This window comes from Gossypium arboreum, chromosome 13 (assembly GCF_025698485.1).
Source record: "Gossypium arboreum isolate Shixiya-1 chromosome 13, ASM2569848v2, whole genome shotgun sequence".
Lineage (NCBI taxonomy): Eukaryota > Viridiplantae > Streptophyta > Magnoliopsida > Malvales > Malvaceae > Gossypium > Gossypium arboreum.
The window spans coordinates 124333537-124361244 of NC_069082.1; the positions used below are offsets into that span (position 1 = coordinate 124333537).

A 27708-nucleotide genomic window follows, 5' to 3' on the forward strand; every position below is an offset into this window, starting at 1 on the left:
TACTTCATTCCCAGTACTTCCCATCTTAAAAATAAAAATCCCAGGAAGTAAAATTAGCTTATGATCAAAACCCAGAAGTAAAAATCCCAGAAACGATTTGCCTCAACTGTTTCTTTTAGGGTTGAATTGGGAACAACGATAAAGTTAGATCCTTAACCTTTAAGGACCAAAGTGAATAAAATGATATACTTAGAGGATTACTTTGGGGGAGCCTAGTAAAATTTTTAAAATTTTAAGAGTTAAATGAGAATTTTTTTTTAAAATGGGGTGGATTTAGAATTTTTGTGAGACTAATGAAAATTTTCAAAAATTTTAATAGTTTAATTAAATTTTTTTAAAAAATTAAAAGTTATAATGAGAATTTCAAAAATATAAGGGGCCTAATAAAAATTTTCTAAAAATTCAAGGAGAAATGAAAATTTCCAAAAATTTTGGAGAACTTAATTAAAATTTGCTAAAAGTTTAAAGGGAAAAATAAAAATATCCCAAATTTTTAGGAGGGGGGAGTTGGGCCTAGGATCTGCCTTTGGTTTCGGTGAATGCTTTTTAAGTGATTCGGTTGGATTCTTAATTTTTTTAAATTAATATTTAATTTTAATAAAATAAACTTTTTTTATTTTTTATTTGCCAAATAAAATCGTACTTATTTTCTAGACGGATTTCTTATTTGTTCTAATAATTCTTATATTAAATTAGCACTCAATTAAGTTATTATCATTAATTAAAATAATCAATTAAATCCTTTCATTAATGATTTTATTTTTAACCATGTTGACATTAAAATAAATTTATGGACCAATCAAATAGTGACAAGTGGTAAATTTTAATTTAATTTAATATTTTCTCCTAAAATAACAAAAATTATAAAAATAAAAATATTAAAATTAATGTAAACTTACTAAAATTATAAACATTTATAAACATTACAAAATATAAAAAATTATAAAATTAATAAAACTTATTCAAAACATTTAAAATTAAAAATGAATTAAATTCTTAATAAATTTAAAATTATAAAATAATATTAAAAACATTAAAATTGATATAAACTTATAAAAATAAAAAAATCATTAAACTCGAATCGGTTATCTAGAAATTATTAAATCAGTTGATTTGATAACTGAACAATTGAACTGATTATTTTAATTTAATTATTTTTATTAAACTAAATTTTCATTATCCAACTATTAGTATATGCCAGAATGAAATATTCTAATCAATGTTTTCAGAACTGGATCTATGGTTGAACCGATCAAGCTACCGGTTTACTAGTTCGATCGATCTATCCAATTCAATTAAATAAAATATTAAAAAAATTAAAAGATAAAAATATTTTAAAAAATCGGGTCAACTGTTCAATTCCTAAAGCAGTTGGTCTAATGACTTTTTCGGATCTATATTCTTACCTATTTCAGTCTAATCGATCTAACTTACTAACCCAGTCTAATTCAAGTTTGTATAATTTTTATAAGTTTATATAAATTTTAATACATTTTTATAAAATTTTAATATCTATATATTCACTCTATTTTGTATAATTCACGTATTATTTATGGTAATTGGGAAATCAGTGACCGTCACAAGAACTAGAAAAGGCCACGTGGAGAAACCCTTCGACATGACAAGCTCGTCAAAAAACCCAAGACGGGTTGGCCGTTTAGTTGTTTGACCTTTGCGGCTTCTCCTCCAAAAATAAACGTGGTGCTTTCGTTGACTGTCACTCTCACTCCGACACAGTCTCTACCTCTCAACACAACTGCAACTATAAATAACAGAGCCGCAATGTCCCTTCATACTCCTCACCACCATTACTACAACTTCCTCCACAGCAAAACAATGGTGAAACTCAGCAATGAGAAACCCAGAGGTGAGAGAAACGACTCACAGTTCAAGGGTGTTCGAAAACGGAAATGGGGGAAATGGGTGTCCGAAATCAGACTACCCAACAGTCGTGAAAGGATTTGGTTGGGATCTTACGACACCGCCGACAAAGCGGCGCGTGCTTTCGACGCTGCTGTTTTTTGCTTACGTGGACCTTCTGCTAAGTTCAACTTCCCCCATAACCCACCCGATATCGCCTTCGGTAAGTCTTTAACCCCATCTGAAATCCAAACATTCGCCGCCCGGTTTGCCAAATCGGAGCCTCCGACTACTATCCATTCGGAGCAGTCGATGTCAAGTTGTGGAACGGAGTCACCATCGCCTTCGGTACGGTTGGAGTGGGAAACGCCTGTGGTGGGGTCGTTTACGGATGGTTTGACAATGGATTCGGGGAATTACGGGTTGGATTACGGAATATTCCCTGGATTTGATGATTTTTCAAGTGATGTTGTTATTGGATCATCGGTGGGCAATATCGCCGGTGAAGAAGAAGAGGATAATGTTGATGGCATTTTAGTTTCGGAATCATTTCTCTGGGATTTCTAAAACATATGTGAACTGAATATCCTAATAAGAACATACGTCAGCTAATTTGTCTGGATCCGTAGGAGGGGGTTCCTTTTTGTATGGCTAATCCTTTTTGCTCAATCTCCGACCAAACCAAAATACCCACTGATATTATAATATAACTTTTTTGTTTTATTCTCTTATTATTTTAATTGAATTTGTATTATTGTTCCTTCTTAGAAAATTATTAAAAATTATTTTTAAAAATAAATTATATTATCATAAGAAATAATTAATTATTTATTAATTTTATTCAAGGAATGAGTATTAATTTATATCAATATGTAACTATCAATATTATCACAATCGAATTATACCATATATATTTAGAAGACGGTTCATATTGATATATATAACATACTTATCTTTATAATCTTAGACGAAATAGTATTTGTGGATGCAACAATATACTATGATAACATTCAATCCTAGATCATGAACATAATACTTTATTTATATTTGCCTTAGCCAAAGAATCTATCCAATCCCTAGCTTCTCACAAGAGACGAGTAATTTTAAAATCAGAAATTAAATGTAATATAATGATAAAAAGTTTTAGCATATTTCTAAAGTAGATGACGTGATTTAGAACATCATGAAACGATAATATTGAAATCAAACTCAACAATTGAATTATGAGAATTAATATCGTATTAACCAAGAGGTCTTTCCCAATTCATCTCTAAAAACCCATCGCACTCGGCTTGACAAGTTTGACAAGAAAATTTCTTTGATGACTCAATCAAATATTTAAAAAAAAAAATAGAAAAAATCAAATAAACTAAAGATTTGGTTGAAAATGGAAATCGTATTTGATACGGTCAAAGAAAAATTCATTACACATTTCCATCTTCACCTTTCACGATCACTCATTTTCAATTACTATCAAAAAAATCATTAAAAATAATGAAACAAATTTCAAAAAAGAAAAATAGGAAAAAGGAAATCAAGTAAAATAAAAATCCGGCGCTGTTATATCTTATGGTTGTAAAACAAAATCCGGTGCATAAATCTTTGGAAAATGTGTTGCATTATAAAAGACAAGTTTGGATTATAGCATACTAAATGACAACATTTGTAACCTAAAAGCAAAAAAATGCCTTTGTTGTTTACTGTTTCTAAAGCTGCTCCAATGCTTCCACACTTAGGACCAAAAGTTTGGCTTAAAATATAGACAATTGTGGGGTAACAAAATCAATTTCATTTGACCTTTTTAAACTTTTTTAGGTTTAGTTTGTATATCAAGAAGACAAACAACATATGCTTTTATTATATTTATGTAATTACAAATGATTTCCTAAAATAATTAAAAATTAAAATTAAAAAGATAAAAAGATAAAAAGAAGTGAAGTTTTCACAAATGATTTCGACGGCTAATTTTTTGATTTCATGATAACGACTTTCGAATTTGTCTTCTATAATTTAGAAGGAGCACCGTTCTTTATCCACACATTCCTGTTTCAAAATATATATTATTGAAAAAAAATGTATCATTTTTTGTCAAATGATCCGCACACGCCTTGTGGACTACCAAAACTAGCAAACTTAATCCTTGAAATTGGTCGATCTTGGTATGATAATTCCACTTATTTTTCTTCGTGAGTATTTATGCAAACCGATCCGATTTCAATGGTTTGGAATTGTACACTCGAAGGATTACCACCAAATTCCTCAAACAATACCAAAGTGTTCTTACCGTCTTTAAGAAATGATCGAGGAACATGATACCTATAAAACAACAAAATTAGAATAATGACAAAAAATACTAATAATATTAAAATATATATTTACATATGTAAAAAAACTTAGGGTTACCATCTTTGGGTAGGTTCACCACACTTAGAGACACATTTACTATCACTGTATCTACCACGATAATCAAAAGTCTCTATCTTACTAAGCTACTTATCAACTATATAAGATGGCCAATATCTAACAAGGCTATGACCATTCATCCAAGCCATGCCCTTTCCTAAACCTAGTAAATCCATAACAACTGGTTTATTCCCCAATAGAGCTTTGAATGTTGTCTGCAATTTAAAAAAAAATCAAACATCAATATTAATAAAATCAAACATTATATGTAACATTTATATGTAAGTAAATGTATTGGTTTTAATTATCTTGTACCACGTGAAGTTCCTGTCAAACGGAATAGGGTCGGAAATCCATTTGGATGATGATTTTGAAGCAGAATTTGTGTTGAAAAACTTGTTCGAAATCCCTTTCAAACCAACTTTATATGTCCATTTATTTGAAGACAAATCTTTGATAAAATTTTTGTTCAAAACTAACTCAATTGGTGATGTAATTCTAGCTCCAACCAGATCAAACATTGGAACATAATTATTTTGATTCAAATTATATATTAAAATTCAAGGGTTTTTTTATTTGTTGTATATATATATATATATATATATATATATATATACCTTGAATCCAACACTAACACTAAGTAATGATATCAAGTTTTTCCGGGATAACTTGATATTCCTCTAAAACATGTCACAATGTTGTTACCATATTTTGACTATTGAGAACATACGAAAAAAATACATATAAAATTAAATAAATATATTTTGAGTCAATATAATATATATAAAATATAGTTCATAATTATCAATATATTCTCCATTGAAAAAGCATGAAGAACATGATCAGTATAATTAACATGAAATGTCACTATTCCATTCAACATGAGATCATCTTTTGTAACATCAATACTGTCCAAAAATTAATTAATTAATTAATTAATCAAAACATATATAATTTATATTAAATGAATTAAATATAATTGAATTAAATAATTTAGCTTTTCATATACCACGAATAATCACTAGCATCATTTGTATACCTGAGCAAAAATGATATTTCCTCTCCATCGATATTTCCTCCTTGGGATGCAAATAGTGTCTCTTTTTTCACCATACCAATTATCAATGTTGTAAAATTTTTCATTTCATTCTACAAAATTCTCGTATTATTGAAACTTTTGGAGTTTTAGTTATATTAAATTAAGGTTTCTTTGGATAAGTAGGGATGTTCTAAGACTAATTTTAGCCATTTTCTGTAAAAATAGAGTTTTGGGGCAATTCTGGTTCTTGAGATCCAGGAGGGATGTTTTCGGCAGTTGCAATCAGGTCGATGAAGCCAACTGAAAGTCTTTGAAGCAGTATCATTTCGGGTGGCTCAGAATCCAGGATTTTGTGTGGATCGCCTTTCTTCTGTTATGCCAAAACATTAACAGGGAATGAGAAGGCAGCCTTAGCAATGTTTGTAGCGAACATATGGAAATAAAGGAAGAAATCCTGGCATACTCTGTTTAGAAAATATAGTGATATATACGAGGCAAAAGCATACCTTCCAAGCTCCAGAAGAGCATTTTATTTCGGGAGATGTTGCAAGTTAGTATGCTCAACTTTGCAACCTGCCAACAACAAAATCAATAGCATTAGCATCAGTTGTTTACTACTAAGAAATGCACAGATCAAAACGAGTGACACACATTCCCAATGACGCAGTCTGGTCACTGAGCAATTAATAAAAGTTATATCCGTAATAACTTTTCACATCGTTCCGCAGCCACGATTCAGCTATACCCGGGCTGTAATATTATCCCTAATAACTATTCACATTGCTAGTACTCGAATCAAAGTAGTAGTTGCGATCCAAAAGCATTGTCCCACCGGTTTTGGATGAAAAAAAATGCTAGAATATATAGAAACGAGCCTTCTCCTCCAGCCGTTTATGTCCTGAAAACCAAGACTAAGCTGTTAGTAGATCAAGCTGTCGTTTTGCTAACACCTGTTAGAGAAAACAGGAAATTATGAAGAATTTCCATGGGCAAATCATTCACGTATAAAGGTAAAAAATATATACACTATAGATGAAAAGCGGCAGTTAGGATTGCAATGAGCAATGATGATGTCAAACCCTAGCAATATAAACAACCCGGTGGAAGGTAATAAACATTTAACGCATGACACGCCCACAAAGGAAGCTATATCGATAAAACCAGCTGACTAGTATGTGTCTTTCGCTGTCAAGAGTTATATCCTTAGCCCTCTGTATCTTAAAGTCCATTGTAAAGCTACTCAAATCACCTAATATACCTTTAAGTACTCTAAGGTTGTCGGGAAAACTTCCTTGGTACCTCCCGTATATGGTCAATGGACTTTCAAGTGAAAGGTCAGGAAGAGTCAAGGACATTGTAAAGAAACCCAAATCAGAAGAGAACCTAAATTGGAATGGCTGTTGCAAGAAAGTAACGAGTCGGAGCAATTAGGCATACATAATAACCATCATGATATATATCAGTGATATTCAGGTAAATAGAACATAGAAAGGCAGATATGAGGTAAATAGGATGTCATATATGAATGAAACTGATACGGGGGGACGAACGTACATCTATTTCTTCACGATCATCAAATGCATCAATGGTGATGTTTGCGTGAACAGTAGATACACCTTTGCTAAATAATTTATTCATCTGAACCTCAATAGAATCTGAAAGAACAGAACAAATAATTTGTAAGATTAATGAAATATGACGTTAACTTTTGTATATCCTTGCAATTTAAGGATTTAGCCTATTGTTCAGACTTATGCTTATTTGGCTTGAAGTTCAACTGTAAAATGTGAAAGTGCATACAAACCTAAATCAATAGCAGCACCGTATTCTCCCCAGCCAATCATGGCAAGCATGCGCAGGAAATAATGATTACAGAATGAACCTGAAACATTCCCATTTCCCACGCAACAAGTTAACTAACAATTACGGTGCAAAGAACTAACCGAACAAGCTGGCGTCGGTCAACAACAACGAGAACTAAATTCAGTGAACGAAATCGAAAGGAGACCCTAACACGTAAAAATTATCTATGCCGAAAGTATGGATGGATAGACATAACACTCCTTGATTTGTCCAATGCTTTTGCACACAGTGACAAATGTTTCTCTCGTCTTCAAGAGGCCCATCAGTAACAAGAAAAATCATAAAAATTGAAGCCGCCTATTAATGACAATTGACAACTTGTGCAACCTAAAAGCAAATAAATGTCTTTGTCATGTTTTAAAATCTACAACCACCAAAAGTTTGGCTTATAATTTAGACAATATTAACTTCATTTGGCTTTTTTAGAGTTTTTAGGTTTAGTTTGTATATTATATCTATAAGAGAATATTTATCATCAAAGCAAAGAATAAATAATAAATAAAAACAAACTTATGCTTTTATTATATTAATATAATTACAAAACCTAAGATGATTTCCTAAAATAATACAAAAACTTAACTAAATAATTAAAAATAAAACTAAAAGACCTAAAATTATTGAAAAATCTAAAAAAAAGACTTTTTAAAGAGTAAAATCATCACAAACGGCTTCTACGGCTAATTTTTTAACTTCAGAAGAAGGTCTTCCGAATTTGTCTTCGATAATTTTGAAGGAGCACGATTCTTTACCCACACATTCCTGTTAAATTTTTAAAAATATATATCATTGGAAAAAAATATTTGAAGATATTAAAAAAATAAAATGAAAATAACTTACCTTTTCAAGAATTGATAAAGCATCCACTTTAGAGTCAGATTCACTTTTGTCAAATGATCCGCACACACCTTGTGGACTACCAAAACTAGCAAACTTAATCTTCGAAATTGGTCGATCTTGGCATGATAATTCCACTTCTTTTCCTTCGTGAGTATTTATGCAAACTGATCCGATTTCAACGGTTTGGAATTGTACATTGGAAGGATTACCACCAAATTCCTCAAACAATACCAAAGTGTTCTGACCGTCTTTAAGAAATGATCGAGGAACATGATACCTATAAAACAACAAAATTAGAATAATGACGAAAAATACTAATAATATAAAAATATATTTAACATATGTAAAAAACTTAGGGTTACCATCTTTGGGTAGGTTCACCACATTTAGACACACATTTACTATCACTGTATCTACCACGATAATCACAAGTCTCTGTCTTACAAAGCTGCTTATCAGCTATATAAGATGGCCAATATCTACCAAGGCTATGACCATTCACCCAAGCCATGCCCTTTCCTAAACCTAGTAAATCCACAACAACTGGTTTATTCCCCAATGGAGCTTTGAATGTTGTCTGCAATTTCAAAAAAACCAAAAAAAAATATTAATAAATCAAACATTATATGTAACATTTATATGTAAGTAAATGTATTGGTTTTAATTACCTTGTACCAAGTGAAGTTCCTGTAAATCGGAATAGGGTCAGAAATCCATCTTGATGATGATTTTGAAGCACAATCTGTGTTAAAAAACTTGTTCGAAATCCCATTCAAACCAACTTTACATGTCCATTTATTTGAAGACAAATCCTTGAAGACATTTTTGTTCAAAACCAGCTCAATTGGTGATGTAATTCCAGCTCCAACCATATCAAACATTGGACCATAGTTCTGCATTATTTTCATTCAAATTATATATTAAAATTCTATGGTTTTTTTTTTATTTGCCATATATATATATATATATATATATATATGTATATACCTTGAATCCAACAGTGACACTAAGTAATGATATCAAATTTTTTCCGAGGGATAGTTTAATGTTTCTCTCGAAAACATATGTCACATTGTTGTTACTGTATTTTGACCATTGAGAACCTACGAAAATAAATACATATATATTCAAATAAATATATTTTGAATTCAATATAATATATATAAAATATAGTTCATATTACCGATATATTCTCCATTGAAAAAAGCATGAAGAACATGACCAGTATCATTGACACGAAGTGTCACTATTCCATTCAACATGGGATCATCTTTTGCAACATCAACACTGTCCAAAAAATTAATTAATTAATTAATCAAAACATATATAATTTATATTAAATGAATTGAATATAATGTGATTTAAATAATTCACCTTGTCATATACCACAAATAATCACTAGCATCATTTGCCATATCCTTTTGATCAACAATCTTGTTAACGGAAATATCTCCCCTTCCTTGAACAGAAGTCGATTCGATCAACTCAGGTCGCCATGTCCATTTCAAAGAACTTGGTTCATCTTCAGCTTTGTTCAATTTCTTAACCATCAATGAAGTTTGAGCAGAAACCTAATTTTAAAAAAAAAAATATAAACCCATTAATAATCATAACATATTTATCATAATTATAATAACCCAAAACACGAAAATAGGATTTACCTTAGCGGTATTATATGCTTCCTCCCTACAATCTGGAAGGATACTAATAGACCATGCTGGAACAAAGTAATTAATGCCTCCGAAGTTGACATTTGCATCTGTTTTGGTATTTGTATTGCTCAAAAAGCAACTTGATTTCTCCTTTGTTTGATAAATAGTAGCCTAAATCACATATATAATTAAGAACAATAATTAGAATAAAATGATAAATATTTATTATTTTTTCAAGTAAATTAAATTTATTACCATGACTAAATTGTTGAGTTTTTCATTTTTAACTTCCCCATTTGTAAGAGTATACTCAATGGAATGTAAAACATCATGAAGCCGCTTCAAATGTCCCCATTTTGGTTGGTTCAAATTTCCTAATAAAAATTAATAATTAATTAAAATAATTATAATTTATAAATATATATATATATATACATTCAAAGGCATGAAATTACCATATTCATCAAGAGGTGCATTATAATCATATGTAGTGGTAATATATGGGCCACCAGAAGTTCTACCAAAATTGGTACCACCATGATACTAAAAAAAAGTGGAAAACAAAAGGGTTAATTAGTAAAATTTAATTATTAATTTTAAGAATTTAATTTCAAAAAAATCACTTGCCATGTAATAATTTTGTAGTGTACCACCCTTTTGGAAAAATCGAGCAACAGAGTAAGCAAGATCTTCTGCTGTTCTAAAAGGGTCTGGACCACCCCAACTCTTAAACCTAAAATCAATTAAAATAAAATTTAATTTAAATTTTATAATTTAAATTAAATTGGGAACAATTTTAAGAAGAAAAAAAAATTCACCATCCAGTCCAATTTTCAGTCCACATTTTAGGGGTATTAGAGTCTTTTGGTTTGTATTCATCACAATACCAACCATTGCATGTCTCCAACTACAATTATAATTAAACAAAACAAAATCAAAATTCAATTATTGTCACAAAAAAATGTATCTCTAAATAAAATAATATAGTAAAAATAAATTAAATATAGTACCATAGGCTTTGGTGGAGCAGCTTGTTGACACATGATCCACGGGACACCAATATCAAGAGAATCAGCCATTTGGGCACACCAATTAATATATGATTTCCCATCATCTCCGTATGGTTCCATAACATTCCCATATTCATTCTCAACCTATATGTACATTTTATTTTGATATTATTTAAATAAATAATAAAAATAAAAATAATTAAACATAAAGTTTTATCATATATACCTGAGCTAGAATGATATTTCCTCCTTGGGATGCAAATAGTTTCTCTTTTTCACCATATCAACTATTAATGTTGTAAAGTTTTTCATTTCATTCTAAAAATAAGAAATATTAAACACATTATTTATATATAAAATAAACAAAAATAAAAAAGAATTTTTATTTTTAAAAAAATTATTGAAAATTAAAAGAATTACCATAAAGACATCATTTTTAGTACGGAGAGAAATTCTAGGCATACTATGTAACCATACAGGAAAGCCTCTAATAAAAAATAATAACAAAACTATTAGTACTGAAAACCTAGTTAGATAATTTATTAAATAACATAATTAGTTAAAATTTAAAAATAAATTAATTTACCCATAATTCCACTCAGCACAGGTATAAGGTCCAATTCGAAGAATTGCATATAAACCTTGGTCTTGAATCGTTTTAAGAAATCGAATAAGATCAAGACTTCCACTAAAATCATACTGACGACGAGTTGGCTCATGTGCATTCCAAAACACATATGTTTCAACCGCATCCAATCCACCTTCTTTGGCTTTTCTTATAAGATCCGGCCACATCTAATAAAAAAAAAATCAACCAATCAATCATTCAAAATCAAATTATAAAAAAAAATCCCGAATAATTCAAATGTAAATTATTACCTGAGCAGTACTTCTCGGATAATGAATCGAACCCGAAAGGATAATTCTATGATTTCCATCAATGATAATAGATCTTGAATCATGAGTTACATTAAGCGCATTCGAATGAAATAAGATGAAAAGAAAAATAAAAGCAGTAAATAAAATATTAAATATATTCATTTTCTTATCCAGTAGAGCAAAAGAAAAAGTGTTTTGAGTGAAAAAAGAGACGAGTATGATAATGTATTTATAAGGGCAGTAATTGAATTCATATCAAAGACTAGATTTTCAAAAGATATTTACTTTGATTTATTTGCTATTTTAATTAGATTTATATAATTAGTGAAATCAATAGGTTATCATTAAATAGATTTTGGATTTAATAATATGAGTGTTGAAACTTGAGTTTTAATTCTATGTAACAACATTAATTAAATATTTTTTTAATTATAATTAATTGAGATTTTTGTATCTATATATTAAATTAAGGTTTCTTTTAGAGTTTTAGATTTGTCATGATAATTCAGTTTAAAATTTAAATAAAATTTTTTTAAGTGTCTATTTCATGTCATCATTATATTTTGTGTGAAGTAGTATAAACGTTTTTTTTTTTGACAAATTCCTTATAAATTAGTAATTCGTTTTAAATCAAATTTTGTATATACAAAATTGTGGACGATGTTGTATGAACTATAAAATCGAGCAACCAGATTCAAACAAAAACTCCCAACTAATTCAGACAATATACTACAACTCAAAACTCTCGTAATGTGTTTATCAATCGTCTTGGTTAGGACAACATGATTGTGAGCAACAATGAAGGCAGCCGATGCATGCCAGGGCGGTGCATAGCTGTGTTAACGTGGTGGCACATTGATTATTCATCTTCGAACAACACCGAATGCATCCCATGCAACAGCATCGATTACATATCCCACCGAAGTAATTCGAGGTTGTCTTAATAAATATCTTGGCAACTTCGGGCAATTCTGGTTCTTGAGATCCAGGACGAATGTTTTCGGCAGTTGCAATCAGGTCACCAAAGCCAACTGAAAGTCTTTGAAGCAGTATCATTTCGGGCAGTTCGGATTCCACGACTATGTGTGGATCACCTTTCTTCTGGTATGCCAAAAACATTAACAGGGAATGAGAAAGCAGCCTTAGCAATGTTTGTAGAGAAAATATGAAAATAAACGAAGAAACCCCGGCATACTCTGTTTAGAAAATATAGTGATATATACCAGGGTGTCGTATTATACGAGGCAAAAGCATACCTTCCAAGCTCCAAAATGTTTCAGGGTTTTGAGCATTTTATTTTTCTCGAGAAGGGTCATTCGGGTATACTCGGAGATGTTGCAAGTCTGTATGCTCAACTTTGCAACCTGCAAACAACAAAATCATTAGCATTAGCAACAGTTTTTTTACTACTAAGAAATGCGGAGATCCAAACTAGTGAAACAAATCGAACACATTCCCAATCACGCAGTCTCGTTTAAGTGGCCACTGAGCAATTAGTAAAGGGTATCTCCATGATAACTTTTCACATCGCTGGTAAATGATACGGGACAGTCGCGATTCAGCTAACCCCAGGCTATAATATTATCCATAATAACTTTTCGCATTGGTAGTACTCAAGTCATAGTAGTTGCGATCCAAAAGCATTCTCCCACAGATTTTGGATGAAAAAAAATGCTAGAATATTTAGAAACGAACCTCCTCCTCGAACCGTTTATTTTCTGAAAACCAAGCCTGAGCTGTTAGTAGATCAATCTGTCGTCTTGCTAACACCTGTTAGATAAAACAGGAAATTATGAAGTACTTCCATGCGCAAATCATTCACGTATACAGGTAAAACATATATAAACTATTGATGAAAAGCGGCAGTTAGTATTGCAATGAGCAATGATGATGTCAAACTACGAACAACCCGGTGGAAGATAATAAACATTAAAGGGTCTTTAACGCATGACGCGCCCACAAAGGAAGCTATATCGATAAAACCAGCTGACTAGTATGTGTCTTACGCTGTCAAGAGGTATATCCTTAGCCCTCTGTATCTTCAAGTCCATTGTAAAGCTACTCAAATCACCTAATATACCTGTAACTTTAAGGTTGTCGGGAAAACTGCCTTGGTACCTCCCGTATATGGTCAATGGACTTTCAAGTGAAAGGTCAGGAATCCGTGAAGAGTACACCTGCCGAGGACATTGTAAAGAAACCCAAATCAGAAGAAAACCTAAATTGGAATGGCCATTGCAAAAAAGTAACTAATCGGAGCAATTAGGCATACATAATAACCATCATGATGTATATCAGTGATATTCAGGTAAATAAAACATAGAAAGGCAGATATGAGGTAAATAGGATGCCGTATATGAATGAAACTGATACAGGGGGGGGACGAACGTACCTCTATTTCTTCACGATCATCAAATGCATCAATGGTGATGTTTGTGAGAACAGTAGATAAACCTTTGCTAAATAATTTATTCATCTGAACCTCAATAGAATCTGAAAGAACAGAAAAAATAATTAGTAAGATTAATGAAATATGACGAGAACTTTTGTATATCCTTACAATTTAAGGATTTAGCCTATGGTTCAGACTTATGCTCGTAGAATTTGGGAATTCCAAATATTTATTTGGCTGGAGGTTCAAATGTAAAATGTCAAAGTGCATACAACCTAAATCGAAAGCAGCATCGTATTCCCCCCGGCCAATCATGGCAAGCATGCGCAGGAAATAATGATTACAGAATGAACCTGAAACATTCCCATTTCCCACGCAACAAGTTAACTAACAATTACGGTGCAAAGAACTAACCGAACAAGCTTGCATCGGTCAACAACAAAGAGCACTAAATTCAGTGAACTTAAAGGAAATCGAAAGGAGACCCTAACACGTGAAAATTACCTATGCCAAAAGTATGGATGGATGGAGATAAAACTCCTTGATTTGTCAAACGCTTTTGCATCCAGTGACAAATGTTTCTCTCATCTTTGACAGACCCATCGGTAACAAGAAAAATCATAGGAATTGAATCACAAGTGTTTGATAGCATATCAGCCGCCTGACAGAAATAAATAACACGCTATTGATCGTGAGAAAGGAATGCTAACCAGATTCTAATTTCTCGAACCATTTCAGAAAACACGAGAAGTTAAACGAAAAAACAAAGGAGGTTACTAACCTTTTCTAGTGGAATAAACAAATTTGTACTGCCCCCCACGGTATATTTCGTACTAATCCAAGCACTGGCCCTTTCAATCGCATCCTTTGAAGCCAACTCCATGGATGTTGAAAATTGAAAAGCCTCATTACTAAAAGCTATAATGTTAAACGAATCTTCTGGACTGACCTTAGAAAGGGCTGCAGATATTGCACTCTTGGTACTCTCGAGTGGTCTCCCTTGCATGCTTTCACTTATATCAACAACAAATACGACTTCCTTTTTGAACACCTATCAAATTTGAAAAAGGATAAGGATTATATACCGAAAAGAATAACCGAGCAGGTCAAACACATGCTACACCCACCTTCCTATTCTTCTCACTTCCAGGGAAAAGATAAATACAGAACATATCCCTTTGGTCGTAATCATATAAAGACTGCAAAAGTATGCCTCCAAATATGTTACCGGAAGAAACCTATTAAAAGAAGTAGACAAGATATGATTATCAATATCTCGATGATAACAAGTTGAGATATTCCTCATGAAAATATCATAGCTACTGATTCTTACACTATATGAGAAGCGGAAGTCAGTATTCGACCATTTGAAAATTTCAGCTTCATATAAGAAACTGAACTTCCCTTCATGGCGTCTTATTTCCTGCGAAATAAGAAACAAATCATATATTGCATCATAAGCCAAAAATGAAAAAAAAGGAGCACAATGATTCAAAATCAAAATATGAAACCTTCAAAGGATGACTAGCTGCCTTGCACAAGATTCCATTTGCTACACTAGAGTTCACATTCAATTCTATCTTTTCCTTCTTCGAAATTTTCTTTATAGCAGGGGTAACATACTCTGGAAAACAAAACGGTACAGTCAACGAAAACCGGCCCGCATTATATGACAACTTCTGAGACCAACGAAGCTTAATTGAAATATTAGTACCACCATCGATCTGAGAATTAAAAAAAAAAAAAAATCATCAGAAACAAAACAACAGGGAGTTAATTCATTACAACTTCGAAGCATCTGGTATCACCTGCGGTATCGTTAAAGTAAATATATGAGGCTTCAAAAATCCTCCATCTTCTGGTCTTGCTATCTTTCCAATACCCTTACTTTCTTGTTCTCCAATCAGTTGAGTAACATAAGATTTTGTAGGAAGATCAACTTCAACACCTAGAATTGAACCCTGTTAGCCAAATATAATATATTATTTACTTGATAACATTAAATAAACACAATTCCAAACACTAAAATCAAGTTAACCCAAACAGTGAATTCATTAATATTTCTCTCTTGTAGGATAAGGATTCCATTTTTAAGTCAACAAAATGAAATGAACAAAATTTTCATAATCAAACAGCAAATAGAGCTTCATGAGCTGTAAAAAAAAAGAAAGAGAGAAGTACTTTAAGCTAAGAAAAACACAAAAAAGAGATCAAAATTTGTCCATTTTCCACTAATAAGTGGAGGGAACTAACCTGGTTACCCATAGGGACAGCAATAAGACAATCACAAGAACGGCTACCCATAACGCAATGAATCCTCCACGTACCTGAAACTCCAATAATAGCGGTATCCACATAACAATCCACGTTTAAATTGACACCCATCATCTGAAGGGGAATCAAAGCCGGTGGGTCATACATTCCATGCACGTAAGGCTGGTAACTCGGCATATCCGGGTTGTCAACCATTCTCGGGTCGGATATAACAGCGTAAACCATCGGAGCTGAAGGTAAGTACCAATTCGTTGACCTCTCCATTAACGGTGGTGCCATACGACGCGCCACCGTTCTACTGTCTTTTCCTAAGTATACCCGTTTCGCTAACTTCAGACCGTCCTCCACCGCCTTTGCAAAATCCTCCGCCATTAAAGAAAACACAACGAAAACGAAAAACCCTTTCTTTCTTTCTTTTTTTATTTCTCTTCTTTATGCAAAAGCTGGGATTACTTCGATAAATGGACTCTTGCAGTGGCGTGAGCAGTACCGAATTTTTTTTTCTTTTTTCGGTTTACTATTTTCGAGTTCATTTTTATAGTTAGTTAATTAATTAGTTTTTTTTTTTTTTGGCGAAAGAGACCCTTTTTATATATATTGCAACTGCGACTACGATTGGATAAAATGTTTACGTTGCGTAGGAAAATGAAGATGGTGAGGAAGATGAACTTTCAGATTAAAACGTGGCGGCATCCATTTGGCTAAGCGAAAGATTTACCATGGTTCCGCGAAGCAGTGGATACTAAACGTCCCCAACACTGAGAGACAGGTGGGCCAGTGAAAATCTGCTGACTCATTCCACGTGGCATTTGGACTGTATATAAAGTATATAATAAATTAAAAAGTCGGCAGATTCTTTTATATATATATAAGATAAAGTCGGCAGATTTCACTGCCTCGATTCTGTTTAATATTTTTATTTTTTGATGGTAATTTTTTTTTTTTTATTTTAGTCCTAATTATAGAGCTTATAAAATTTTTGGGGAAATTATTTATATCCGAAATTAGAATATCTTGTCTCAAGGTTATTATATATTTCTCCATTTTATTACCCTTATTATTTCTGGCCATGGTTGGATTATAAGTAAAAACCTCTATGCAAAAATGCAAAATACTTGGATTCGGGTACTAGTGTTAGATATTGTTGAGGCGAGTTCGGTCTCTTTTAGAAAAAGGTATTCGTAGTGTACTCCTCAACTTCGGGAAATTCTGGTTCTTGAGATCCAGGAGGGATGTTTTCGGCAGTTGCAATCAGGTCGACGAAGGCTACTGAAAGTCTATCATTTCGGGCGGTTCAGAATCCAGGATTTTGTGTGGATCGCCTTTCTTCTGTTATGCCAAAACATTAACAGGGAATGAGAAGGCAGCCTTAGCAATGTTTGTAGCGAACATATGGAAAAAGGAGAAATCCTGGCATACTCTGTTTAGAAAATATAGTGATATATACGAGGCAAAAGCATACCTTCCAAGTTCCAGAAGAGCATTTTATTTCGGGAGATGTTGCAAGTTAGTATGCTCAACTTTGCAACCTGCCAACAACAAAATCAATAGCATTAGCATCAGTTGTTTACTACTAAGAAATGCGCAGATCAAAACGCCAATGACTAGTAAAGAGTAATCGCTGCGCAGCAGCTATATTATTATCCGTAATAACTATTCACATTGCTAGTACTCGAATCAAAGTAGTAGTTGCGATCCAAAAGCATTGTCCCACCTATTTTGGATGAAAAAAAAAATGCTAGAATATTTAGAAACGAGCCTTCTCCTCCAGTCGTTTATGTTCTGAAAACCATGTCTGAGCAATCTGTCTTCTTGCTAACACCAGTTAGAGAAAACAGGAAATTATGAAGAATTTCCATGGGCAAATCATTCACGTATACCATTAACTTTGTCGGGAAAACTGCCTTGGTAGGTCCTGTATATTGTCAATGGACTTTCGATGAAAAGCGATGAAAAGCATATGCCGATGAAAACTGTCGGGAAAACTGACTTGGTATCTCCCGTACACAGGTAAAACATATACTCACCATCGATGAAAAGCGGCAGTTAGTATTGAGCAATGATGATGTCAAACCGTAACACGTGAAAATTGCCTATGCCGAAAGTATATATGGATGGACATAACACTCCTTGATTTGTCAAACGGTTTTGCATACAATGAAATGTTTCTCTCGTCTTCCACAGACACATCACCTCGAGTGTTTGATAACATGTCAGTCGCAAGTTACAACTTTTGTAACCTAAAAGCAAATAAATTTCTTTTTCATTACTGTTTCTAAAGCTGCTCCAATACTTCCACTTAAGGTTTTTTGTCATGTTTTGTAATCTATAATGACCAGAAGTTTGGCTTATAATTTAGGCAATTGTGGGGTTTTTCATTTGGCCTTTCTGGAGTTTTTAGATTTAGTTTGTATATTAAATCTATAAGAGAATAGTTATCATGAAAGCAAAGAACAAATAAAAAAAATATACATGCTTTTATTATATTAATATAATTACAAAACCTAAGAAGATTTCCTAAAATAATCAAAAAGAAAAACTTAACTAAATAACTAAAAATAAAACTGAAAATACCTAAAATTATTGAAAAATCTAAAAAAAGAAAAAGAATTTAAAGAGTAAAATCTTCACAAACAGCTTCCACGGCTAATTTTTTGGCTTCACAAGGTCTTCTGAATTTATCTTCTGTAATTTTGAAGGAGCACGATTCTTTACCCACACATTCCTGTTAAATTTTTCAAAATATATATTATTGGAAAAAAATATTTCAAGATGTTAAAAAAATAAAATGAAAATAACTTACCTTTTCAAGAATTGATAAAACATCCACTTCCGAGTCAAATTCATTTTTGTCAAATGATCCGCACACACCTTGTGGACTACCAAAACTAGCAAACTTAATCTTTGAAACTGGTCGATCTTGGCATGATAATTCCACTTCTTTTCCTTTATGAGTATTTATGCAAACCAATCTGATTTCAACGATTTGGAATTGTACACCGGAAGGATTACCACCAAATTCCTCAAACAATACCAAAGTGTTCTCACTATCTTTAAAAAATGATCGAGGAACATGGTACCTATAAAACAATAAAATTAGAATAATGAAAAAAATACTAATAATATAAAAATGTAGATTAACATATGTAAAAAAACTTAGGGTTACCATCTTTGGGTAGGTTCATCGCACTTAGAGATACATTTACTATCACTGTATCTACCACAATAATCACAAGTCTCTATCTTACGAAGCTGCTTATTAGCTGTATAAGATGGCCAATATCTACCAAGGTTATGACCATTCACCCAAGCCATGCCCTTTCCTAAACCTAGTAAATCCACAACAATTGGTTTATTCCCCAACGAAGCTTTGAATGCTGTCTGCAATTTAAAAAAAAACAAACAAACATAAATATTGATAAAATCAAACATTATATGTAAGTAAATGTATTGGTTTTAATTACCTTGTACCAAGTGAAGTTCCTGTAAACTGGAATAGGGTTAGAAACCCATTTGGATGATGATTTTGAAGCATAATATATGTCAAAAACTTGTTTGAAATTCCATTCAAACCAACTTTATATGTCCATTTATTTGAAGACAAATCCTTGACGATTTTTTTGCTCAAAACTAGCTCAATTGGTGATGTAATTCCAGCTCCAACCAGATCAAACATTGGACCATAGTTCTACATTATTATGATTCAAATTATATATTAAAATTCTAGGGTTTTTTTATTTGTTGATATATATATAATATATATATACACTTACATTTAATCTAACAGTGACACTAAGTAATGATATCAAGTCTTTCCCAGGGGATAGCTTGATGTTCCTCTCGAAAACATATGTCACATTGTTGTTACCATATTTTGACCGAATTTTGAATTCAATATAATATATATAAAATATAGTTCATAATTACCGATATATATTCTCTATTGAAAAAAGCATGAAGAACATGACCAGTATCATTAACACGAAGTGTTACTGTTGCATTCAACATAGGATCATCTTTTGCAACATCAATACTATTGTCCAAAAAATTAATTAATTAATTAATCAAAATATAATAATTTATATTAAATGAATTGAATATAATTGTGTTAAATAATTTACCTTGTCATATACCACAAATAATCACTAGCATCATTTGCCATATCCTTTTGATCAACAATCTTGTTAACGGAAACATCTCCCCTTCCTTGAACAGAAGTCGATTCAATCAACTCGAGTCGCTACGTCCATTTCAAAGAACTCGGTTCATCTTCAGCTTTGTTTAATTTCTTAACTATCAATGAAGTTTGAACAGAAACCTAGTTTTTTTTTAAAATATAAACCCATTTATAATCATAACATATTTATCATAATTATAATAACCCGAAACACAAAAATAGGGCTTACCTTAGTGGTATTATATGCTTCCTCCCTACAATCTAGAAGGACACTAATAGTCTATGTTGGAACAAAATAATTAATGCCTCCGAAGTTGACATTTGCATCTATTTTGGTATTTGTATTGCTCAAAAAGTACCTTAATTTCTCCTTTGTTTGATGAATAATAGCCTAAATCATATATATAATTAAGAATAATAATTAGAATAAAATGATAAATATTTATTATTTTTTCAAATAAATTTATATATAAATTCATTTTATTACCATGACTAAATTGTTGAGTTTTTCATTTTAATGTCTTCATTTGTAAGAATATACTCAATGGAACGTAGAACATTATGAAGTCGCTTCAAATGTCCCCATTTTGGTTGATTCAAATTTCTTAATAAAAATTAATAATTAATTAAAATAATTATAATTTATAAATAAATATATATATATATACACACATTCAAAGGCATGAAATTACCATATTCATCAAGAGGTTCATTATAATCATGTGTAGTGGTAATATATGGGCCACCAGAAGTTCTACCAAAATTGGTACCACCATGATACTAAAAAAATTGGAAAAACAAAGGGGTTAATTAATAAAATTAAATTATTAATTTAAGAATTTAATTTCAAAAAAATCACTTGCCATGTAATAATTTTGTAGTGTACCACCCTTTTAGAAAAATCGAGCAGCAGAGTAAGCAAGATCTTTTACTGTTTTAAATGGCCTGCACCACCCAACTCTTAAACCTGAAGTTAATTAAAATAAAATTTAATATAAAGTTTTAAATTAAGTACAATTTTAAGAAGAAAAAGAAAAACTCACCATCCAGTCCAATTTTCAGTCCACATTTTATGATAAAAATTTATCATATACACCTGAACTAGAATGATATTTCCTCCTCGAGATGCAAATAGTTTCTTTTTTCGGCATATTAACTATTAATGTTGTAAAGTTTTTCATTTCATTCTAAAAATAAGAAAAATTAAACACATTATTTATAAATAAAAATAAACAAAAATAGAATAGAATTTTTATTTTTTTTAAAAAAGTTACTGAAAATTAAAAGAATTACCATAAAGACTGTAACACCCCCTAACCCTTATCCGTCGCCGGAACCGGGTTACGAAGCATTACTGGACTTTTCAGATCAAATACGAACATTACATAATCATTTAGCATACATATCATATTTGAATTATATTGCCTCTCTTTTGAGCCATCGAGGCCCAAAATATGTGTTAGAAACAAATTGGAACTAAATCAAGTACTCCGGAAATTTTTCGTGAAATTTAAAAAATTTCATAGATGTAGGGTACACGCGCCCGTGTGGCCAAGGGACACACCCGTGTGGCCATTAGACATGCCCGTGCCTTAGGCCGTGTTTGACCCCCTGTAACTCTCTGACTTAGGTCACATGACCAGCCATATGTCCGTGTGCTAGGCCGTGTGGTTAATTTATTTTTCAAAAATTTGGTGCAGGCTTCATATGGCCAGGTCACATGCTCGCGTGATAGGCCGTGTATCTCACACGACTAAGACACACGCCCGTGTCTCTGTCCATGTGAAAATACCTAAACATTTTGTTTTGAAAATTTTAAGTTGCAGGGGACACACGGCCAAATCACACGCCCATGTGTTAGCTATGTGTCTCACATGGTCCAGTCACATGCCTGTGTGTCTGGCCTTGTTGACTCAAAATGAACCTTAAACATCAAGTTTACCTTTCCTTACAACCTTGAACATCAAGCAACTCAAAAACCAATTGTCCAAACCCTTAAAAACACGATCAAATACCTTTAAAATATGTCAAAACAATCATTTTAGTAACCTAATCAATGTACCCTCATAGGTACTTCATATATATTATCAAAACAATCCATTAAAACACCATTTAAGCCAACTCTAAATTCATACCAATTTCAACCAAAACATATCATTTAATAGCCGCAACATAACACATATGGTTATATATATATATATATATATATAAACAACCAATATCAACTTATAATATCACTTACAATCATTCCACAAAATGGTAAGCATTAGATAACTAGGTACATGCCGACACAAAAAGAAATATACATCACCACGTTTTGAGTTCGGAATCGTTGTTGATGCTAAATCAACGATCAACTTTTAAGTACCTAACCTGAAAAACTAAAAATAAACCAAACGCTGACTATAAACTCAGTAGTATTTCTATAATCTGAATGCTTAAAAATAAAATAATATAACATATACATTTAATCATATATTAACAATAGTCATTCAATTGAACAAATTATTCATAACACATTCAATTCTCATCAATTGCTATCTCAATTAGCATTTCTCAATATCACACAATTCATATGTCTCATTTCTAATTTCACATTTGGTATTTTCAAATACCTTTCATAATATCACTTCATTTATTTATCCCTATTAACAAGACTCAAACTTAGACGGATACACGGATCCAACCAAAACACACTAGTTTGGGACCCAGTGCCTCATCAGATAATTCGAAGTAATAAATTGACGCCCAGTGTCTCATTGACTCGAAGTCGAAGTAATCCCTGAACTCTTCCAATCCTATGGCATGCCATCTATATCCGACTTAGCCCAATACAGCTAATAGGGTTTCAATTTCACTTTTCAAAGTCACATTCATCCAATATTCAAATATCACAAAATCACATACTTTCAATTCAATGTCATAATGATAATTACTCACCTCATTTACTTACCATAACATTTAATCAAAATACAACAAATAATAATTATTAGATTCAAATTATAGAAATACAAACTAGAATTTTCAAGCTACTCCTAGTCGACTTTACCTTTTCCTCTTTTAGCCGAGGTTTCCAGCACAACATTGAATATTTCAATTTGTATTCAACTTTTGCCTAAATTCCAATTTAGTCCCTAAATTAAGACTAACTTTGTTTCTTTAAACTAATTCTATATTTTCATTCAATTTCTACTTTAGACTAAATTCAACTCTCTAATTTCATTTAAATATCTAAATTTTGAAATTTTTACAATTTAGTCTCTAAGACTCAAAACTTATAATTTATTTTACAATGCAATCCCTTTTCATTTCTAACTTAAAATTTTATTAATTTAATCCCATATACTTAAATTATTCAACATGAACAATGTTGAAACCATTTTTGAAAAGATCGACTTTTTATTTAAAAAAACGAAAATGGAGTCGCCACCAATCTTTTTTTATGAGGTGTGATCGGGTCACCTTGTGATTGATCGTTTTAATAAAATATTTTAATTTACTAAAACAACGATTTTGGTCTACAAAACTCGAGAAAATGGATTCGGGAGTCGGTTACGTGTGAGGAAGGATTAGCACCCTCGTAACGCCCAAAAATTGTACCTAATTGATTAATTAATGTCTTAATGTTAAAAATTTGAAAACTTGAAAGAATTTACAATACGATCCCTCTTTTTATTAATATTAAATTTTAAAAAAAAACTCTTGAATAAATTGAAACGAATGTCAAAGACATTCTCGTCTCGATATAACAAATGTCACATCCCATAAGTTAGGACACGACATTTTGAACCTTCGAGAATAAGCTTGCCTTTAATTTTTTTATTTGAAATCTTATACATTTTAATTTTGAACGAATATTTGGTTATTTGAGTTCAAAAAAAAAATTGAAACCCTATAAGTTAGGGTACGATTTCTAGACAAATGTGAAATATTGCCTTGTTTTGAATTTTTTTACGTATTTGGGTAAAAATTAATATAATGTTTAAAATGATATACAATATACGATAAAATACTATAATAACAATGAAGTAATTACAAAGATGAATACAATAACGGTAAACAAGTCTTGATAAATAAGTAAAGCAATAAAACAAAAATGCATGATATAAAACAAACAAACATAACATAAAAATGTTTAAAAATGAATGGAACAAAGAAACCATATATATATATATATATAAAGAGGAAACAAATGATAAACAAATGGATAAATAAGTAAATATTTGTAGTAAGAAAATACACGAATCAATAAATATTTATAAAGAAAATATTAACTTTACAAACTTTAATATGTATATAAAGCGTATAGAATAATAAATAAATAAGTAAGTAAAATAGATATACATATAATGTTAAGTTTAGATTTTTAAAATGTGAAAAATAATAAAATAGCAAAAATGAGATAAAAATATAACAATAATAGTAACAATAATAATAGTAATAATAAAATATGTAAATAAAGGAATAAAGAAAAATGTGAATTAAAAAAAATGAAAAGAGCAAAGAAAAAAAATGTACATACATGAACAAATACACAAATAAATAAAAATAATATACAAATAAAATCTATAAAGGGTTGATATTAAACAACCGAGGATGGAATTGTAATTTAGACAAAATTACAGGTATAAAACATAAGAAAATAAAATTAATTGAATGGTAAATCGATACAAAGGACCACTCCAAAATACGCAAAAAGGATGAGGGATTAATTGGGAAAATATCTCAAAACCTTGCGAAGCGCATTTACCTTCGGCAAATCAAGGGACTAAATTAAAATGAAATAAAATGAAATGGCCAAATTTAAAAAAGAAAAAATGACCACATTGAAATCGCTTAAAATTAGAAGGACCATTCGTGCAAATGGCCCAAAAATTGAAAACACAAGGATCCCCCTAGAGTGGGTCGGGTCGCGCATGGGTTGGCCTTAAACGGCACCGCTTTGGCATTAAAGGGTCAAAGTAAAACGACATCGTTTTACTTCCATTATTTAAGTCAAATTTTTTTTAAAAAAACTTCATTTTCTCTCTTCTTCCTCAAAAAACAAGAGAAACTCTCTCAATTCATCCCCCCATCTTTCCGATCTCCAGGCATTAAGGTTACCGGACTTTGCCGTGACGGTCGCCGGCTGCCTTGAAAAGCGTCAAATAAAAAGGCACCCTTCTAATTGCCTTTTTGTCCTTAGGCCTATTTTGAAGCCAAAACCCCTCAAAACCTAACCAAACTCAACAGAGAAAAAAGAAACACTTCGTTTCCTCTCCCTTTTCCTGCGTCGCCTTCAACGGCGAGGATGCCGACCGACTCAAGTGAGTTTTCTTCCCTTTTTTATTTTCGCATGTAAAATAAAAATAAAAACTTAAGACTAAAATAAATAGAAATAAAAAGGAAATCACCTTTAGAAAATTTCTATATTCGATCTCTTTTTGTTTTTGTGTTCAATCTATTGCTTTTTGATTACTATCTTGTCCGGAAAAAATTATAAAGATAATGTTGGGGCTTTTATAGCCAATGTTACAAGATCTGTCTTTGTTTTTTTTTTTTTGTCTGATGCCATTTTGTTTCCTTCTTTGTTGTCTTCTTCTTTTGCGTGTTGCAGGTGGTGTCAGAGAAGCGTCAGACGCATGGAGAGGTGGTGGCTGGCGTGCAGCAACGTGAAGAGGCTAGGCTAGGGGCTAGGGTTTCTGTTGCTAGTTTGGGTTATGGGTTGTTTGGGCTAGGGTTAGTTTTGGGCTTGTAAAAGAAAACTAGACTGTTTTTTTTATGGACTATTAATTTTTATTTTGGTTTTTATTTCTGTCTATTTTTTGGTCTTGGGCCTGGGCCAAAATTGGCCTATTACAAACAACATCTAAAATTTCAATATTTTCTAAACTTTCAACATAGATTAAGTAGTATTTAATACTAAGATTCTAAAAATATAAAAATTATAAGAAAATAAACTAAATTAACTTAGCAATTAATCTTTCAACTTCAAACCCTAATTTTTCTCTTTATTTTCTTTCTCTTTCTCTTTCTCCCTTTATCCTTCTGTTTCGTTACAATTGCTTTGTTTCTTTATATTTCATTTCTATTCTTTTCCTATTTTTATTTATTTGCTTTACTTTAATTATTTAATTATACTAATATAATATAATAATATATTAATATTTACTTAAATAATAAGTAAATATATAATATAATCTAATATATGAATTTTATTTTAACACATGTTTTCATCTACACCATCCACTTGTCAATTAAGATTTAATTGCTTATTTAGTCCCTTTACTTTTCTTTAATTTATAATTAAACTTTACCCATTATTCAATTTAATCTTTATACCTAATTACCCTTAATTCAAGCTAATTCATCTAACCGAAACCTAATTAACCACACAACTAATTTCATAAATATTTTTAATAAATATTTACAAATCCTTTTACAAAAGCAGAGACTCGAAGGTACACTTTTCGATTACTCGTAACTATCGAGTCGTTACAAAGACATCATTTTTGGTACAGAGAGAAACTTTAGGCATGTTATGCAACCATACAGGAAAGCCTCTAATAAATAATAATAAAACTATTAGTACTGTAATTAGATAATTTATTAAATAATATAATTAGTTAAAATTTAAAAACAAATTAATTTACCCATAATTCCACTCCACATAGGTATAAGGTCCAATTCAAAGAATTGCATATAAACCTTGGTCTTGAATCGTTTTAAGAAATTGAATAAGGTCAATATTTCCACTAAAATCATATTGACAGTAAGCTAGTTCATGTGCATTCCAAAACACATATGTTTCAACCGCATCTAATTCACTTTCTTTGGCTTTTCTTATAAGATCCGGCCACATCTAATAAATTTTTTTAAAAAAGTTAATCATTTAATCATTCAAAATCAAATTATAAAAATATATCCCAAATAATTCAAACGTAAATTATTACCTGAGCAATACATTTCGGATAATGAATCAAACCCAAAGGGTAATTCTATGATTTCCATCAATTATGATGGATCTTGAATAATGAGTCACATTAAGTGCATTCAAATGAAATAGGATTGAAAGAAAAAATAAAAGCAGGGAATAAAATATTGAATATATTCATTAATTAAATATAGGAGCGTTGAAACTGAGTTTTAATTCTAGTAACAACATTAATCAAATAATTTTTATAATTAAATATTTTTAATTATAATTAATTGAGTTTTTGTATCTACAAAATTCTCCTATTATTAAATTTTTAGAGTTTTAGTTATATTAAATTAAGCATTTTTTAGAGTTTTATATTTTCATGATAATTTAATTTAAATAAAAAATTAGGTGTAAAAATAGC

At 31.1% G+C, this 27708-nt stretch overlaps 3 protein-coding genes, 1 long non-coding RNA gene and 2 pseudogenes across 6 annotated transcripts; 2 read left to right on the plus strand and 4 right to left on the minus strand.

The window, feature by feature from the left end:
- The first annotated feature begins 1663 nt into the window (after positions 1-1663).
- LOC108462470 (ethylene-responsive transcription factor ERF017-like) lies at positions 1664-2574 on the plus strand. The gene has a single exon (XM_017762413.2). The coding sequence runs from the start codon at positions 1783-1785 to the stop codon at positions 2425-2427; it is 645 nt and encodes a 214-aa protein (XP_017617902.1). The 5' UTR covers positions 1664-1782; the 3' UTR covers positions 2428-2574.
- A 2769-nt stretch (positions 2575-5343) lies between these two features.
- LOC108463633 (uncharacterized) lies at positions 5344-7467 on the minus strand. 3 transcript variants are annotated; one of them, XR_008277448.1, is made up of 5 exons: positions 7107-7467; positions 6857-6957; positions 6561-6699; positions 5809-6200; positions 5344-5672 (listed from the first exon to the last, which is right to left on the minus strand). XR_008277448.1 is itself a non-coding variant. In XM_017763544.2 (5 exons), exons 1-5 carry the CDS (start codon positions 7153-7155, stop codon positions 5638-5640), a joined length of 318 nt encoding a protein of 105 aa, XP_017619033.1. In that variant the 5' UTR covers positions 7156-7456; the 3' UTR covers positions 5344-5637. The 3 variants fall into 3 exon arrangements, 1 of the variants encoding a protein (XP_017619033.1); XR_008277449.1 differs by lacking the exon at positions 6561-6699 and having other exon boundaries at positions 5809-5875; positions 5954-6200; positions 7107-7466; XM_017763544.2 differs by lacking the exon at positions 6561-6699 and having other exon boundaries at positions 5809-5875; positions 6135-6200; positions 7107-7456.
- A 340-nt stretch (positions 7468-7807) lies between these two features.
- On the minus strand, positions 7808-11645 carry LOC108462469 (beta-galactosidase 15-like; annotated as a pseudogene).
- Positions 11646-12178: 533 nt separating this feature from the next.
- Positions 12179-16754, minus strand: LOC108463027 (uncharacterized). The gene is made up of 13 exons (XM_017762962.2): positions 16189-16754; positions 15744-15896; positions 15447-15659; positions 15269-15358; positions 15063-15173; positions 14717-14986; positions 14440-14596; positions 14211-14288; positions 13936-14036; positions 13550-13720; positions 13239-13313; positions 12800-12907; positions 12179-12644 (listed from the first exon to the last, which is right to left on the minus strand). The coding sequence occupies exons 1-13, from the start codon at positions 16579-16581 to the stop codon at positions 12303-12305; spliced, it is 2262 nt and encodes a 753-aa protein (XP_017618451.1). The 5' UTR covers positions 16582-16754; the 3' UTR covers positions 12179-12302.
- A 156-nt stretch (positions 16755-16910) lies between these two features.
- LOC108462468 (beta-galactosidase 7-like) lies at positions 16911-27422 on the minus strand (annotated as a pseudogene).
- Positions 25413-26231, plus strand: LOC108463536 (uncharacterized). Its single transcript, XR_001868086.2, has 2 exons — positions 25413-25692; positions 25983-26231. It is a non-coding gene; the product is annotated as an uncharacterized LOC108463536 (long non-coding RNA).
- Positions 27423-27708: the final 286 nt, after the last annotated feature.